At 38.4% G+C, this 12,346-nt stretch overlaps 2 protein-coding genes across 2 annotated transcripts; one reads left to right on the top strand and one right to left on the bottom strand.

Annotated features, from left to right (window-relative positions):
* Nucleotides 1–1,000: 1,000 nt before the first annotated feature.
* LOC133852062 (uncharacterized) lies at nucleotides 1,001–8,110 on the top strand. The gene is made up of 5 exons (XM_062288732.1): nucleotides 1,001–1,274; nucleotides 1,363–1,435; nucleotides 1,564–1,612; nucleotides 3,204–3,327; nucleotides 7,774–8,110. The coding sequence occupies exons 1-5, from the start codon at nucleotides 1,257–1,259 to the stop codon at nucleotides 7,858–7,860; spliced, it is 351 nt and encodes a 116-aa protein (XP_062144716.1). The 5' UTR covers nucleotides 1,001–1,256; the 3' UTR covers nucleotides 7,861–8,110.
* A 682-nt stretch (nucleotides 8,111–8,792) lies between these two features.
* Nucleotides 8,793–9,301, bottom strand: LOC133852586 (large ribosomal subunit protein eL20z-like; the record flags this gene model as incomplete). Its single annotated transcript, XM_062289357.1, has 3 exons — nucleotides 8,793–8,846; nucleotides 8,966–9,083; nucleotides 9,243–9,301. Coding segments are annotated over 3 exons (231 nt in total), but the record flags the coding sequence as incomplete, so codon positions are not given.
* Nucleotides 9,302–12,346: the final 3,045 nt, after the last annotated feature.

The raw sequence follows: 12,346 nt of genomic DNA, 5'->3' as shown, positions 1-12,346 counted from the left end.
TTGCTGGGTTGGAACGAGTGTCCGAGACTTAACTCCGAGATGTTTCTGAATCCACGTGTCTCTAGGGTTAATTTTATCACTAACAGATTGAAGAAACCTATAGCAACCAGATAACAAGCTTCAAAATACACTCATAATCGACTTCTCTACACCTTTGGAGATTAGACTAAACATACACACACAAAATATATAGTAACAAGTCTAAGTGAGTTTCGGTTCTAAAACTTAGATCATACAAATTGTGTAAACTGTAATCCGTGGCTTTCAAATGTCTAAATGCTAGCTATCGCGTCAAGTTCTTTTAGGCAATTGATAAAAACAGTCTACAACTATCCATTCTACTTCAGGAATACAGAACAAAACCAAGTTCAATCATTTTGCCCATATAAAACAGTAAAACACCATGTTTACATATTAAACATTAACCCTTATAATTATGAAAAATGAAAGAGAGTAGAAATGACAAGAGAACTAGACAGAGAGATGACGCAGGTGAAGGTCGGCCGGTGGAGATGGCGCTGACAAAGCAGGTCGGCCGGCTGGAGAGAGAGAGAGAGAGAGAGAGAGAGAGAGGTGAACCAGATCTAGGCCATTAGAGACAGTGCAGGTGAAGGTTGACTGGTGGAGATAGCGCTGGCAAAGCAGGTCAGCCAGCTGGAGAGAGAGAAAGAGAGAGAGAGAGAGAGAGAGTAGAAATAACATATTTCTATTTTTTATACTATTAGGGAGCGATTTATATTTTAGACCAACTACAGCGATTGATTTTGCATTTATTTAAAAAAAAATAATAATAAAAAAAAATCTTAAAGGAAGTTTGCTTCACACAACGTAATTTTGAAAAAACGACAATGTTTGGTTTTTTTTTTTTTTGTTTTTTAAAAACAAAAATCATTTGGTTAAATCTGGACCTTCAATTTTTTCTTTTTACAAAGTGGATCTATATATATTGTTTCGGGTATTTTCTTTCCCCGTCGGGTCGCCCCTTTCCTTCCTACCAATCAAGAGAAAAGTTTCGTCCACCCGTACTGCCGTACTTCTCCTTCGTCGCTTTTATTTCCTTCTACTGTAGCTCTCTACCAAACATAAAGTAAAAGAAAGTAGTTCATGTCCCTCAGGTAGGTCCACTGTACCTTGCAAGACAAAAGGGTGAACCTTAAATCCCAAATAAGAAAATTTTACCAAAAAAAAAAAAAAACCCCCGAAGAAGAGATTCCATCTGTGGTCGAGGGCTGAAGAAGCAGAAGAAGAAGAAGATCATGATGCCACACAAAGAGGTATGAATGTGAATATATACATATATATAACTTGTTTTGCAATTATATATCTCCAAGATTCACATTGTATATGTGTGTGTATATATAGGAGAAAGAGGCAAAGAAGGAGGCATTTCGGAAATACTTGGAGTCAAGTGGGGTTCTTGATGCTCTCACCAAAGGTCTCTTTCTTGTCTCTTCCACAGTACTTTCATATGATTTTTTAGTTGAGTTGTGTGTTTATTTTTTGTCTGGCTTTGTTTTGTTTGCTAATTAATAAATATTTAATATTTATCTGTTTTTTTTCCAGTTCTGGTTGCATTGTATGAGCAGAATGACAAACCTTCTTCTGCCCTTGAGTAAGTTCATTTTTTTTTTTTTTTGAAGCAAATGCGTTTTGTTGAAACCAATTAATCTGATTTCAAATATATGTGCGTCATTTTTTATTTGGGCATGAACTGGTTATAGAATGTTCTTCTTCTATAGCTGTGTTGAGATCACTAAAATATGAATAGCAGGAGAAGCAGAAAAGAAGATGGGTCTGTCTGATTTAGTTGAATGAATGAAAAAAGAGCCCATCACTTGATTCACTTTGACGAAGTTTTGGATTTCGTCAAAGAATTTATTCCATTTCAAAATGTAGGGTGTAGTGGTTTCCAGAGTAAACTATATGGCTATATTACATGGATTTACTTTAAAAGCAAAGAAATCGTAGCAAAGATTGTCGGATCTTATTACATCGTGCAATCTTATGATAACTATGAATAATATGCTTTTTAAAAATTGACATTTTTGTTACTTATAAAAAAATAAATAAATAAAATTGACATTTTTGTTCGAATCCTATTTTTAGCTTTTTAGGTGACATTTCAATGAGCAGGAACTTCGATATAGTATATACATTCTAAGACATAACATTTCTCATTGCACGGTAAATGCTTAATCTGTCCCCTAAGTAAAAAGGAGGATAATATAATGTTTGATAGACATTTTCAAGAAATTAGGCAACGTTTGAGGGCCCATTTGTCTGTCCTTAAATTGCAAATATAAAGCTATTGATAATTATTTCATTTACAAATTCGTTTTTTGGAGTGTTTGGTTGTCCAAATTGATTGATTTCCTACGAAATAGTAAAGTTATGAAAAAGGATTGCATGATTAAGACGATTTAAAGCTGAAATCCATTTTTTCTATTCAAGTGTATTCAAAGAGCGAATGAATCTTTGCCGTGATACGTAATGATGCGCATGAGCGCATTTGGTAACAAGGATCAACCATTTTCATTGCTAATAAGTTCTAGCTCGAATGACACTTTCTCCCCTACAAGAACATAGTAGAGAGAGATTGTCGAATCAAGATCCATTGGGTGTGTGCCACTTACCAATTAAATGGAAAGGGTTCTCTGTTAATGAATGCTCTTAGGGAATTGTTTAAGAAGTATTAAATGCTTTTTTTTCAGCATCTAATCTACCCCTTTTTCAAAAGAAAGTCAACTTTTTTTTCAACTATTAAGGGAAAAACGCCAAATCTTCTGTGCAGAGTGTGTGCAACGGATGAGTATATGAGAGCAATTATATTTTTTTTCTTGAAAAGTGTGATGCTGGTCAAAGAGTAAAATGTTTCCTAAAAATTGCCCTTAGGGCAGTCATCCCATAAAAAAAGGTTCATCCATTTTCATTGTTATAAGTAATAATCTACTTATAATAATGAAAAAAAGAAGACTAACTTTCCAGTATAACGAAGATAGTTAAAGAATTTGACTTGACAAATATATAGCATTTCTACACCAAGTTCAGTTTCTTTGAGAAGTCGTCAATGTTTGCTTAAAATGCATCAATGCTATTTACATCACAAAAAGACTTACCATGCCATTGCTTATGCTTGTGCATGTGACTGCATGTGCTTAATTATAAGTTTTCAGATACGATATCTTCCATAATTCTTTTGGCAGATTCATCCAACAAAAATTAGGTGGTCCATCTGTGTCGGAATATGAAAAGCTACAAGCTGAAATGTCAAATTTGCAAATAAAATATGACGAGCTTGTAGCAGAACACCAGGAAACCTGCAAGGAGGTGCGTTTATGATTTTGAAATATGCCAGCATTTTGTACTTAATATAAATAGTGGCTAATAATATAGGATTATTTCCTCATTTTTGGATTCTGAATATGCACTTGTCGATAGCTGATAAAACAATGTGAAAATAACTAAAATGAGAATAATGCAGTTATGAAAATGTTATTAACGTGCAGTTACTTATCAAAAAAGAAAAAGAAAATGTTGATCAGAAATTTGAATGTATCAGTAACTGCAATGATGAGTTTATGGTGGCACCATCATCAAACATGCTATTTGTTAAATGAAAGTACAAAATCATATAATTTGGGGGATAGGTTGCAGTGCAAATGTGGATCACTTTGTAGACTTTTTTTTGTGATCAGAGTTTCACTAAACAGAATTTTCTTTTAGTAGTAAATCCATCAAAGATATGCCAAGAATCCATCAAAGATCCACGGGGCACTGCCAAAGTTCCACAATATAGACTTTTAATACAATACCACTAGCTCATTGATCATCATAAATTGATATGATTTATTGGTTTCATTTATTCATTGTTGTATATGTGCACATATAGGTTGAATGGTATGAATAGGTCAAATGGCACATATAGGTTGAATGGTATGAATAGGTCAAATGGCAAATTTAGTGAAAGCTAAACATGGGCGTGGTGAGGAAACTCATCCTCCTTATTGATCTCTTAGTTCAGCAAGTTTCTACACTAAACAACACAAATTTACCGAAGGGTTTCTGATGCCAGGAGACATTTCATTCCTTCAGAAAAATCTTTTGGATTTCAAGCTCCCTGCTTTTCAAGTTTGCTGTAGATTTAGGTGATTACATCACCTCTATTTGAATTTATCAAAGTACCTTAATTTTTCTGATGAATCAACCTTCATAAATCATTCCTAAATACCAGTACCCACCTTACCACAAAATGACAAAATTATGTAGGCAACCAGGTTTGAAATGGTAATCTCTGTAAATTATATTATTTTAATGTTTCTTTATGATTGTGCCATCTGTGGAAGTAAATGACCGATTTTGTCCTGCCCCAATGTTTCTGACGACTGTCATCGACATGTAAACCACGTTGCTGGAATTGAATTGATCCTCTAGATTTTTACACACGAGACTTGTCTGACATGTTCAAATGCACTGAGAGTTTCTTGTCTGATGTGGAGTTATATCTGCCACTTACCTGGCCTTTAATTTAGGCATTTGAAATGGAAAGTACTTAAGTAATATACAATAGTAGAGAAATTACCTAGAGATCTCAAGCAAACATCATTTAGTTTAAGATTTTACTTGATAATGTTTTTTTCTTTAACTCCTTAGGAAAAGGAAACATTTGGAATGTTTTTCTAAGTGGTTGGCTTCGACGTTGGAGTCACTTGTGGGTGTTCCGGAAGATCAAGCTTTCATCAAATCTTTCAGGGAAGGTTCGAGAGTTCTGATCGCTCGGAGAGGGTGTAACCAAGCCGGCCGTTTCTTAGAAGTAGCTTCTTTCGGGATGGGTGGTCGGAAAGGGTTTATCCTGATTCCTGAGGGACGTGGAGGGTGGGGATGGATCAAATTCTCCGAAGAGCTGAAGAAGTCCGCTGCTCTTTTCTCTGCTTCTGTGGGCGGGGAGAATGGGTCCTTGCATGAACTGGTGGAGAATAAGGGGAAGGAAGTTGAGGTTTGGCCGGGTTTGGTTCCCTTTTCGAAGGGGCCCTCCTTTGTGGAGGTGTTGAAGGCAGGCTCGGTCGATGTCGTGAAGAAGGGGCCTATCATGGGGGGTAATTCTTCCGGGAGTAAGGTCGTGCCAGTGGTTCACTGTGAGCCTGATTTTCTTCCGGCGGCGAGGGTGTTAGATGTAGATCTGAGGACGGCGTTGGACTGTTCTACTTTGGAGCCGTTCGATCCTTTGGGTAAGGACCAGCATCGCCGTCCACTGGGTAAGTCTTATCGTCCACGTGCGAGTTTGAAATTTGAAATCTCTAAGTTGCGCACGTGGAGTAAGCGGGTCATAGGGGTCAACATGGCTTTGGGCCGGGCTGTTAACAAGCTATTGGGTCGTCTTGCAAGGAATGGACTGTGTCGGAAAGGTTTGCGCTTGGGATGCTTCATGCCGAAACCTAGTTCTTCACGGTCGTCGTTGCCGGAGACGACTTCGGTGGATTCTTCTGGGCTGTGCAATGTCGTTTCGTCGGAGATGGTGGTTCCAAGTGGGGACCTTTTGAGCGGAGACTGTTCTGAGCCGGCTACTGCGTTCGTCTTTCCACTGCCGAGTGCGGATTTGCCGTCGCCGGCAACCTCTGTTCCTCCGGCGTCGTCTGGGTCTTTGAGTGGTGAAAAACTCTCTGGTTTTCCTTCTCTCTCAAGAGCCACTGAGCTGGGGAAGAAGCTTCGATCTTCCTCCTCCCCCTTCTTGCTAAGCAGTCCTTTTAAGTATTACTACAGGAGGGCTAGGGAGATCAGGGCAGGGCAGAAAGTGGTATGGAATGATGGGTTGTTAGCTGATTCTTTGGTAGCCTCAAAGCTTTCCGCAGATCCTATTCCTTTTAAGGAAACGGGTGGAGAGTCTCGTGCGAAAAAGAAGATCCAAACCCCAGCTAATCAGGGGCTTTTTAAGAAGGGTTTCCTCAATTTACCCCCGATTGTTTCTGTCCCTCACGTTTTGCCGCGTGAGGTGAAGGACGTTGGGGCGGTTGGTCTCTCCTCTCCTTTGAGTGGATGCATCTTTCCATGTTCCATTGAGGGAAATGGTATCTCACAATATCAGAGGTGGCCCATCGATTCTGATCATAACGGGGAGATTGTAGTTTGGGAGGAGGAGGAAGAAGATTATTGGGATGGCTTGCCCTTGGATTGGGCACTGGAAGGGGCTTTTGGGGAGGAGGCCTTGGCAATTAGGGATGCCATGGAAGAAGAGTTTCAGCGGGAGAAAATGATTGCGCGCCAAAAGTCTAAAGGAAAAAGGGAGCTTCTAAACCTACAAAGTTCCATTAATTATGGGGATGAGAAAAATCACTCTAGGAGGAGAAATGGAAAGGCACACTTGTAGTAGGTTTGTGTGCTGTGGTGGGTGGTGGGCTGCCTTGTTCTTTGTTGGGTTTGTTCTTGGGTGGGGGGTGGATTGTTTTGGTTCTTGTTGGTTTTTATGGGTTTTTGTGGGTTAGCTTAGGTTTCTCCTTGTATATTGCTTGTGTACCTAGGGGCGCCTTACGCTTTCATTTATAAAGTCTTCTTACTTATCAAAAAAAACATGTAAAAAGAATTCTTATAAGTAATGTTTATGTATGTTCATTGATATTTATGTCTAAACCCTTGATTACCACCATGGTAGAGTTAGTACTTATAAGTACAGTTTCCATTCTTTTTTTATGTGGTCTTTTATAAGCATTGCTAAAGTACTTACTAATTTGATCATGTATGAGGCATTCCTTCACTCAATTTTAGCAAGAAAAATTAATTTTTAGTTCTACCAATGGAATGCCCCAATGGTTGGGACCGAGGCTTAGTTGGCTTGAGTTTGACCCTAACAATGATAGATGTGAAAATGTCCAACTTAGATGCCTTCTAGATTAGATCAGTTATGAAGTGGACATTGCTGATATCCATTACAAGCATGGGCAGCTTTAATGGTTTGTGGGATATATGGCTGGGTAGGACCTCTTTGCTTAAGAGTGGAATACTACCCCAGCTTGAACTCACTTTCAACACTCAAAATCCTGCTGGTTTTGCTTTATAGAAGATCAGACAAGCTAGTGCAACAATGTTTCTTATAGTTCCCAATTTTGATGTTTTCCTGATTTAATTGTATAACGTCTCATGTGGACAACGCCTTAATTGATTTGGGGTACTTTGCAATGTTCATAGTGACAACATTCATATGTGGTGAAAGTGGATCGTGGTAGATAACCTTTCTTCTCAGGATGCATGCTTCACATTAGATTCTCCTCAGACACATCAACATTCCACCTACTTAGCCAAGGCACAAAATGAAGATCAAACTTATTGTAAGATGCACAACCGCATGATAAGAAATAATATGGCTTGTGTTTATAACTGCCTTTGCTCTAACATCGATGGACTTGGGAGATTGAATTTAACACCTTTACAGAAAAAAGATGTGCATTTGATCGTTAATTGTCCAATGTAATTGATGGATAACAACGAGAAACTATTCCTACCCTTCTGAAGTTCAAAAATTGTTGTAAAAAAGGATGTTTGCAACATAAACTCAATAGTTAGTCTTTACGGGTGGATGCCCGTGTATATCAATGCCTTTGTACAAGTCACCAAATTCTAAATGGGATTTGATTCCTGTACTACACCATCACAACAAGTGCATAACAACCCCTTACATGAGGATGGTCCTCAGTGTGTGGAGTCCACCCTCATGTGAGGGGTTGTTATGCACTTATTGTGTTGTTATTGTAAATCTAACATTTTCCATTCTAAATTGTGTTGCAGTTGGAGGAACATAAGAACTCACATGCCACGGCAATGGCATCCACAAAGGAGAGCATTGATGGGGAGGCTCACAAGGATGGGTTCTGAAGGAGCAGTGGAAGAAGTTTTACATTGTTATGCTGAATAGAACGAGTGAGAAACCATTGTTTTCCAGATTGTTGTATCCATGGCACAGACCCAGACTTTTCTTTGTGTTCTTTTCCCTTCTCTTGCTGCTTTCTCTTGGAGAAAAGCCTCGAGGCGTTTCACATTTGGCTTATTTCAATGGTATATATGTTTGCTCTCAGCCCTCTAGCAAGAGACTATGACATTATGCATTCGCATTAAGTTATGCTCATCGCCCTAAAGTTGCCTCTTGTTCTTCGTTCAAGCAAAAGAATAGATCTAATAGACAAATGCAACATGTACTTTCGAGTCTTTACTTTCTAATGCGACAGTGAAAATCACCATTAAATCTTTGACGGATTAATCTGTATACGATATGTCAATGGTGAATTTTACTGTTACGTTAGAGAGTAAGCACTTTGGGGTAAGCATTTGGAAGTGTATGTAGCAGCATTTCTTAATCGAGAAATGCTTGGTTGTACACTCTTATCCCACTCCTATCCCACTCTTGTTTACGTGGACCAATAATGTTGTTAAAAAAATAGGGTCCCACTATACTCTCTCTATTATCTCTCACATTATTGATCCAAGTACACAAGGGTGGGATAAGAGTGGGATGAGAGTGTACAACCAAGCATTTCTCTTTTTAATCTAACGTGTATAGAAAGAAAGAAAAACTAGAAAAGTACGTGAACTCCCAACGACAGCAAAACTAGAAATCGGCTTCCTTTCAGCCAACTAAAAACATTTCTGGATTGCAAATGAAAGACCCCCACTCTGAAAGTAGAGTTACAAAGTCATTCATCTGGCTTCAATTATGTCCAAAATCATTCAGTAGCCCGAGACTCTCAGCCTTTTGTACATTTTTGCAAGGCAGAAAGAAAAACGAGTTTCCGGGATGTGCATTGTCTATGCTAACAGAAAACAGCAAGCAGGGAAACCAAGACAATGATCGAACAAATTAATGCCTGCAAGATTATTACAAGCAAGTAAAATTAAATTAGTATAACTCGAATAATACTGTCTAATAGACTGCTATGCGAACTGTCATACAATTAGGGTAATGTGACAGCAAAAATTAACTTACAGCAATTGCAGATGCTGCGAGGCCAGGTCGTTCCCTCGGGTCTTTGAGATAATAATTTCCAAAATAAAGCACCGTAGCATAATACCAGAGTGGTGGAAATGCAAATCCCAAAACAAATCTGACACATAAACCTCTATTTCATGATTACTTTGGCTCAAAAAAGGAAAATTAAGGAACCAAGTAAAGTAAGGGATATGATAAACATGGTGAATAATAAATAAATAAAAAAGAAAAAGTAGAGGAAGAAGAAGAAGAAGAAGAAGAAGAAGAAACTTACGAGAACCAGCCAATGCCACAGCCAAAGCATGGAAGAGGCTTATCATAAAGCCCACCGGAGTGTCCTACATTTGCAGATTCTAGCAAACTAAAATTCCCTCCGTCACCGTTGAGTTGCACTTGCACTTGCACCATCATCTCCTTCATCTCATGATCCCCACCTACAACACCATCATTACGAAAAAAAAACACAGTAAAAAGTTACGGATTTGGCTTAGGCGCCGTAAAAAAGTTATCTGTAGTTTTGTCAACTGCCCAGATTTAATTCTACTCTATCTCTTTCTTATGGAGAGTCTGAAATTAAATTTGAACCGTTGAAAATATTACAGAAAATTCTTTGAAGGACGGAAGCCAATCCGTTATATATACTTTGACTTGTTTCACACTTTCCGTCAATGGCACAATTGTTTGCATGGCGAACATGGACAAAAACACAAACAAAAAGGGAAGACATGCACTAACCTTGGACCTCCAAGAATGTAACTTGAGTGGTGTTATTTTTTTCATTAGGGTGGCGCTCCATAGACAACGGCTGTGCTTCCATCTTCCCTGCGCTGCTGATCAAGTTGAACCAAGTATTAAATTATTTAAAAACATCTCTACTCTCAACGAAAAATGGTTGGTGTGATAAAATCGGCCAAATTCTGAGAAAACTGAAACAGACCCATCTCACAACATGAGTGCCAGAGAGGGAGGGGAGAGAATCCCCCCCTATGTTCTTGTTTGAAAATTAAAAAGGTTAATTTGCTCTTTGTAACTGTCAAAAACTGCCGCTGCCATTTTGCAGTTATCCAACAAAGAGAAATGCTGATTTCAAAAAAAAAGAAAAAAAAGAAAGAAAGGGAAATGCTATTTCTCTAATTTCTGTCAATTACCATCTTAACAATTTTTTTTTTAAATAAATAAAAAAAAAATCAACCATTGAATATGTACGATCCACGCATAAGAAAACACATCAAATATTAATTTGAAAAAAGATTGAATAAGAGTTGAACATGAGTTTTAAAAGTAGCGGGTCTCCTTACTTACATATAGAGCCAAATAAATGATTGTTGTACAACTTTTGAAACAATTTTTGTACAACTCCAACGACTTTTTCTCAAACTAACAATTAGATCAGTTTTTCTAAATGTGGGTCATAAATATTCAATGATTGATTTTAAGAAAAGTTGTTAGTTGTACAAGAGTTAGAACGAAAGTTGTAAATGTATCATATCTCTATAGAGCCACATAAGAGTGTTGATAACATTTTTCTGGTGGTTAATCATGCGTTTTATCATCCACATCATCCCATCTCATGCTAATGAATATGAGCCCTTAGCCCATATTTTGTTGGTGATTAATGTATAGACAAATAAATAAAAACAAGTTTTTTTTTTTTTTTTTTTTTTTTTTTTTTTTTTTTTTTTTTTTTAAAAAAAAAAGAGTAATGGTATATACCATACTATTATTGTGCTACGCTAACGTAGCATTGCCAATCTACCATTGATTTTTTCTTTTTCTTTTTTTCTTTTAACAAGAGCTAATTTAAAAATTGATTGGCAATGCTACATCAGAATAATAAAATAGTGGTATGATATAACATTTCTCTTTTTAAAAATATTTGTTGGGACAAAGGAAAAAACTACCACTAAGGCTATGTTTGCTTTGAAGTAAAATATTTTTCTAAAAATATTGTTTTTTATATTTTTCAATATTTAGTGCAGATGAAAATATTAGTCAACAAAAAATGAACTTCAAATTCAATTTGGGGGGGGGGGGGGGGGGGGGGGGGGGGGGTTAAATGACACACACCCTAAATTTTGAAAGTACACAAATTCATAAAGGTATTACATGACAGGTTTACAAAATAAGATAATTTTATTACAACCAACAAGATATGTTTATAAACATGAGGTATCAATAGTTAATTTATGTTGGTGTTAATTTTAAAGGACCTGCATTTGGGCCGAAAATTAGAAAGAGCTCAAATTTTGGGCTTGCAACCGCGGGCCACCCAAAATATATTAAATGCATAGGCGCTGCTAAATGGGAGAGAGAGAGAGAGAGAGAGAGAGAGAGAGAGAGAGAGAGAGAGAGAGAGAGAGAGAGAGAGAGAGAGAGAGCCCACAGACACAACCCTCGAAGATGAAAGTCATAAAGGGTTCGTTTGGGTGTGCGATTTTTTAAAAAAAATTCAAAATTGAGAATACTGAGAGAATTTAATTTTTAAAATTATGTTTTGATGGTTTAGAAAACATGAGACACTCTCTCTCGTCTTTCTCTCCTCTAGAGCCCCTCCATTGTGAGCATGGTTTTCACCGAGAGGAGGTGGCCTCACACCTCCCCCTCCCGGTGGTGATTTCCCTCTGGTTCCTCGTGAGTCAGGGTGTTTTTTGTTCCCCCTGAGTTGGTCCAGTGGGGTTAGTTTTTCTCCCAACCTCTAGGGTTGTAGAGCTTTTGTTCCCCACGGTTAGATTCGGTGGTGGCTGACTTTCTCCTAACCTTTTTGGACTATGGTGGCTTGTCATTTGCTTTTCTTTGTTATTTCTTTCGTTTTGGCATGACTGTTCATCTCAAGATATCTTCTTTGGAGGAGTGGCCGAGCCAACGTGTCGTCGGCGGGGTGATTTTTGGCCATTGTTTTTTTTCACTTTTTTCTTTGATTTTGGAAGCTAGATCTACACTTCTCCGCAGACTTCTGACTGACACGCGCCCCCCAGCCACGTTTGCCGTCGTCTTCTGCCCTTGCCGCCACAAGCTCTGGTCTTGTCGATTGTCTGTGATCGGTGCGTGGCCACGGGCCTGGGAGCTCTCTGCTCTGTGGTGCGCGTGAGGGCCACACTCCACCTTTTTCAGGCTGTGCTCGGCGGCAACCGGTTATACGGCGTCAGATCTCCGTCTGGGTGGTCCCGGTGACAGCGTGTGTCCTTCACGGGCCGCCGTTCGGCATCTTGGCCTTTTCCCCCACTGCCGGCAGCTTGTTTTGGGTGTTTTTTGCCTGTGTTTTTTGTGTGTTTTTTCTCTTGTTTCTCTAGTCTCAGCTTGCTTGTGTTTGGATCAAATTTTATGGGAATATTTATTGGCCAATTGCTAGATCAACTCTTTTACTTTAGAGAATGAGCG

The sequence above is a fragment of the Alnus glutinosa genome, chromosome 12, assembly GCF_958979055.1.
Source record: "Alnus glutinosa chromosome 12, dhAlnGlut1.1, whole genome shotgun sequence".
Lineage (NCBI taxonomy): Eukaryota > Viridiplantae > Streptophyta > Magnoliopsida > Fagales > Betulaceae > Alnus > Alnus glutinosa.
Note: the sequence above shows the minus strand (reverse complement) of the source record. Positions and strands in the feature narration are given on the sequence as shown.

Bases quoted from the DNA above. Each gene is read 5' to 3' on its own strand.
- LOC133852062 (XM_062288732.1), top strand. The intron at 1,436-1,563 runs GTCTCTTTCTTG...TTTTTTTTCCAG, and splicing joins TCTTGATGCTCTCACCAAAG to TTCTGGTTGCATTGTATGAG. The intron at 3,328-7,773 runs GTGCGTTTATGA...ATTGTGTTGCAG, and splicing joins ACCAGGAAACCTGCAAGGAG to TTGGAGGAACATAAGAACTC.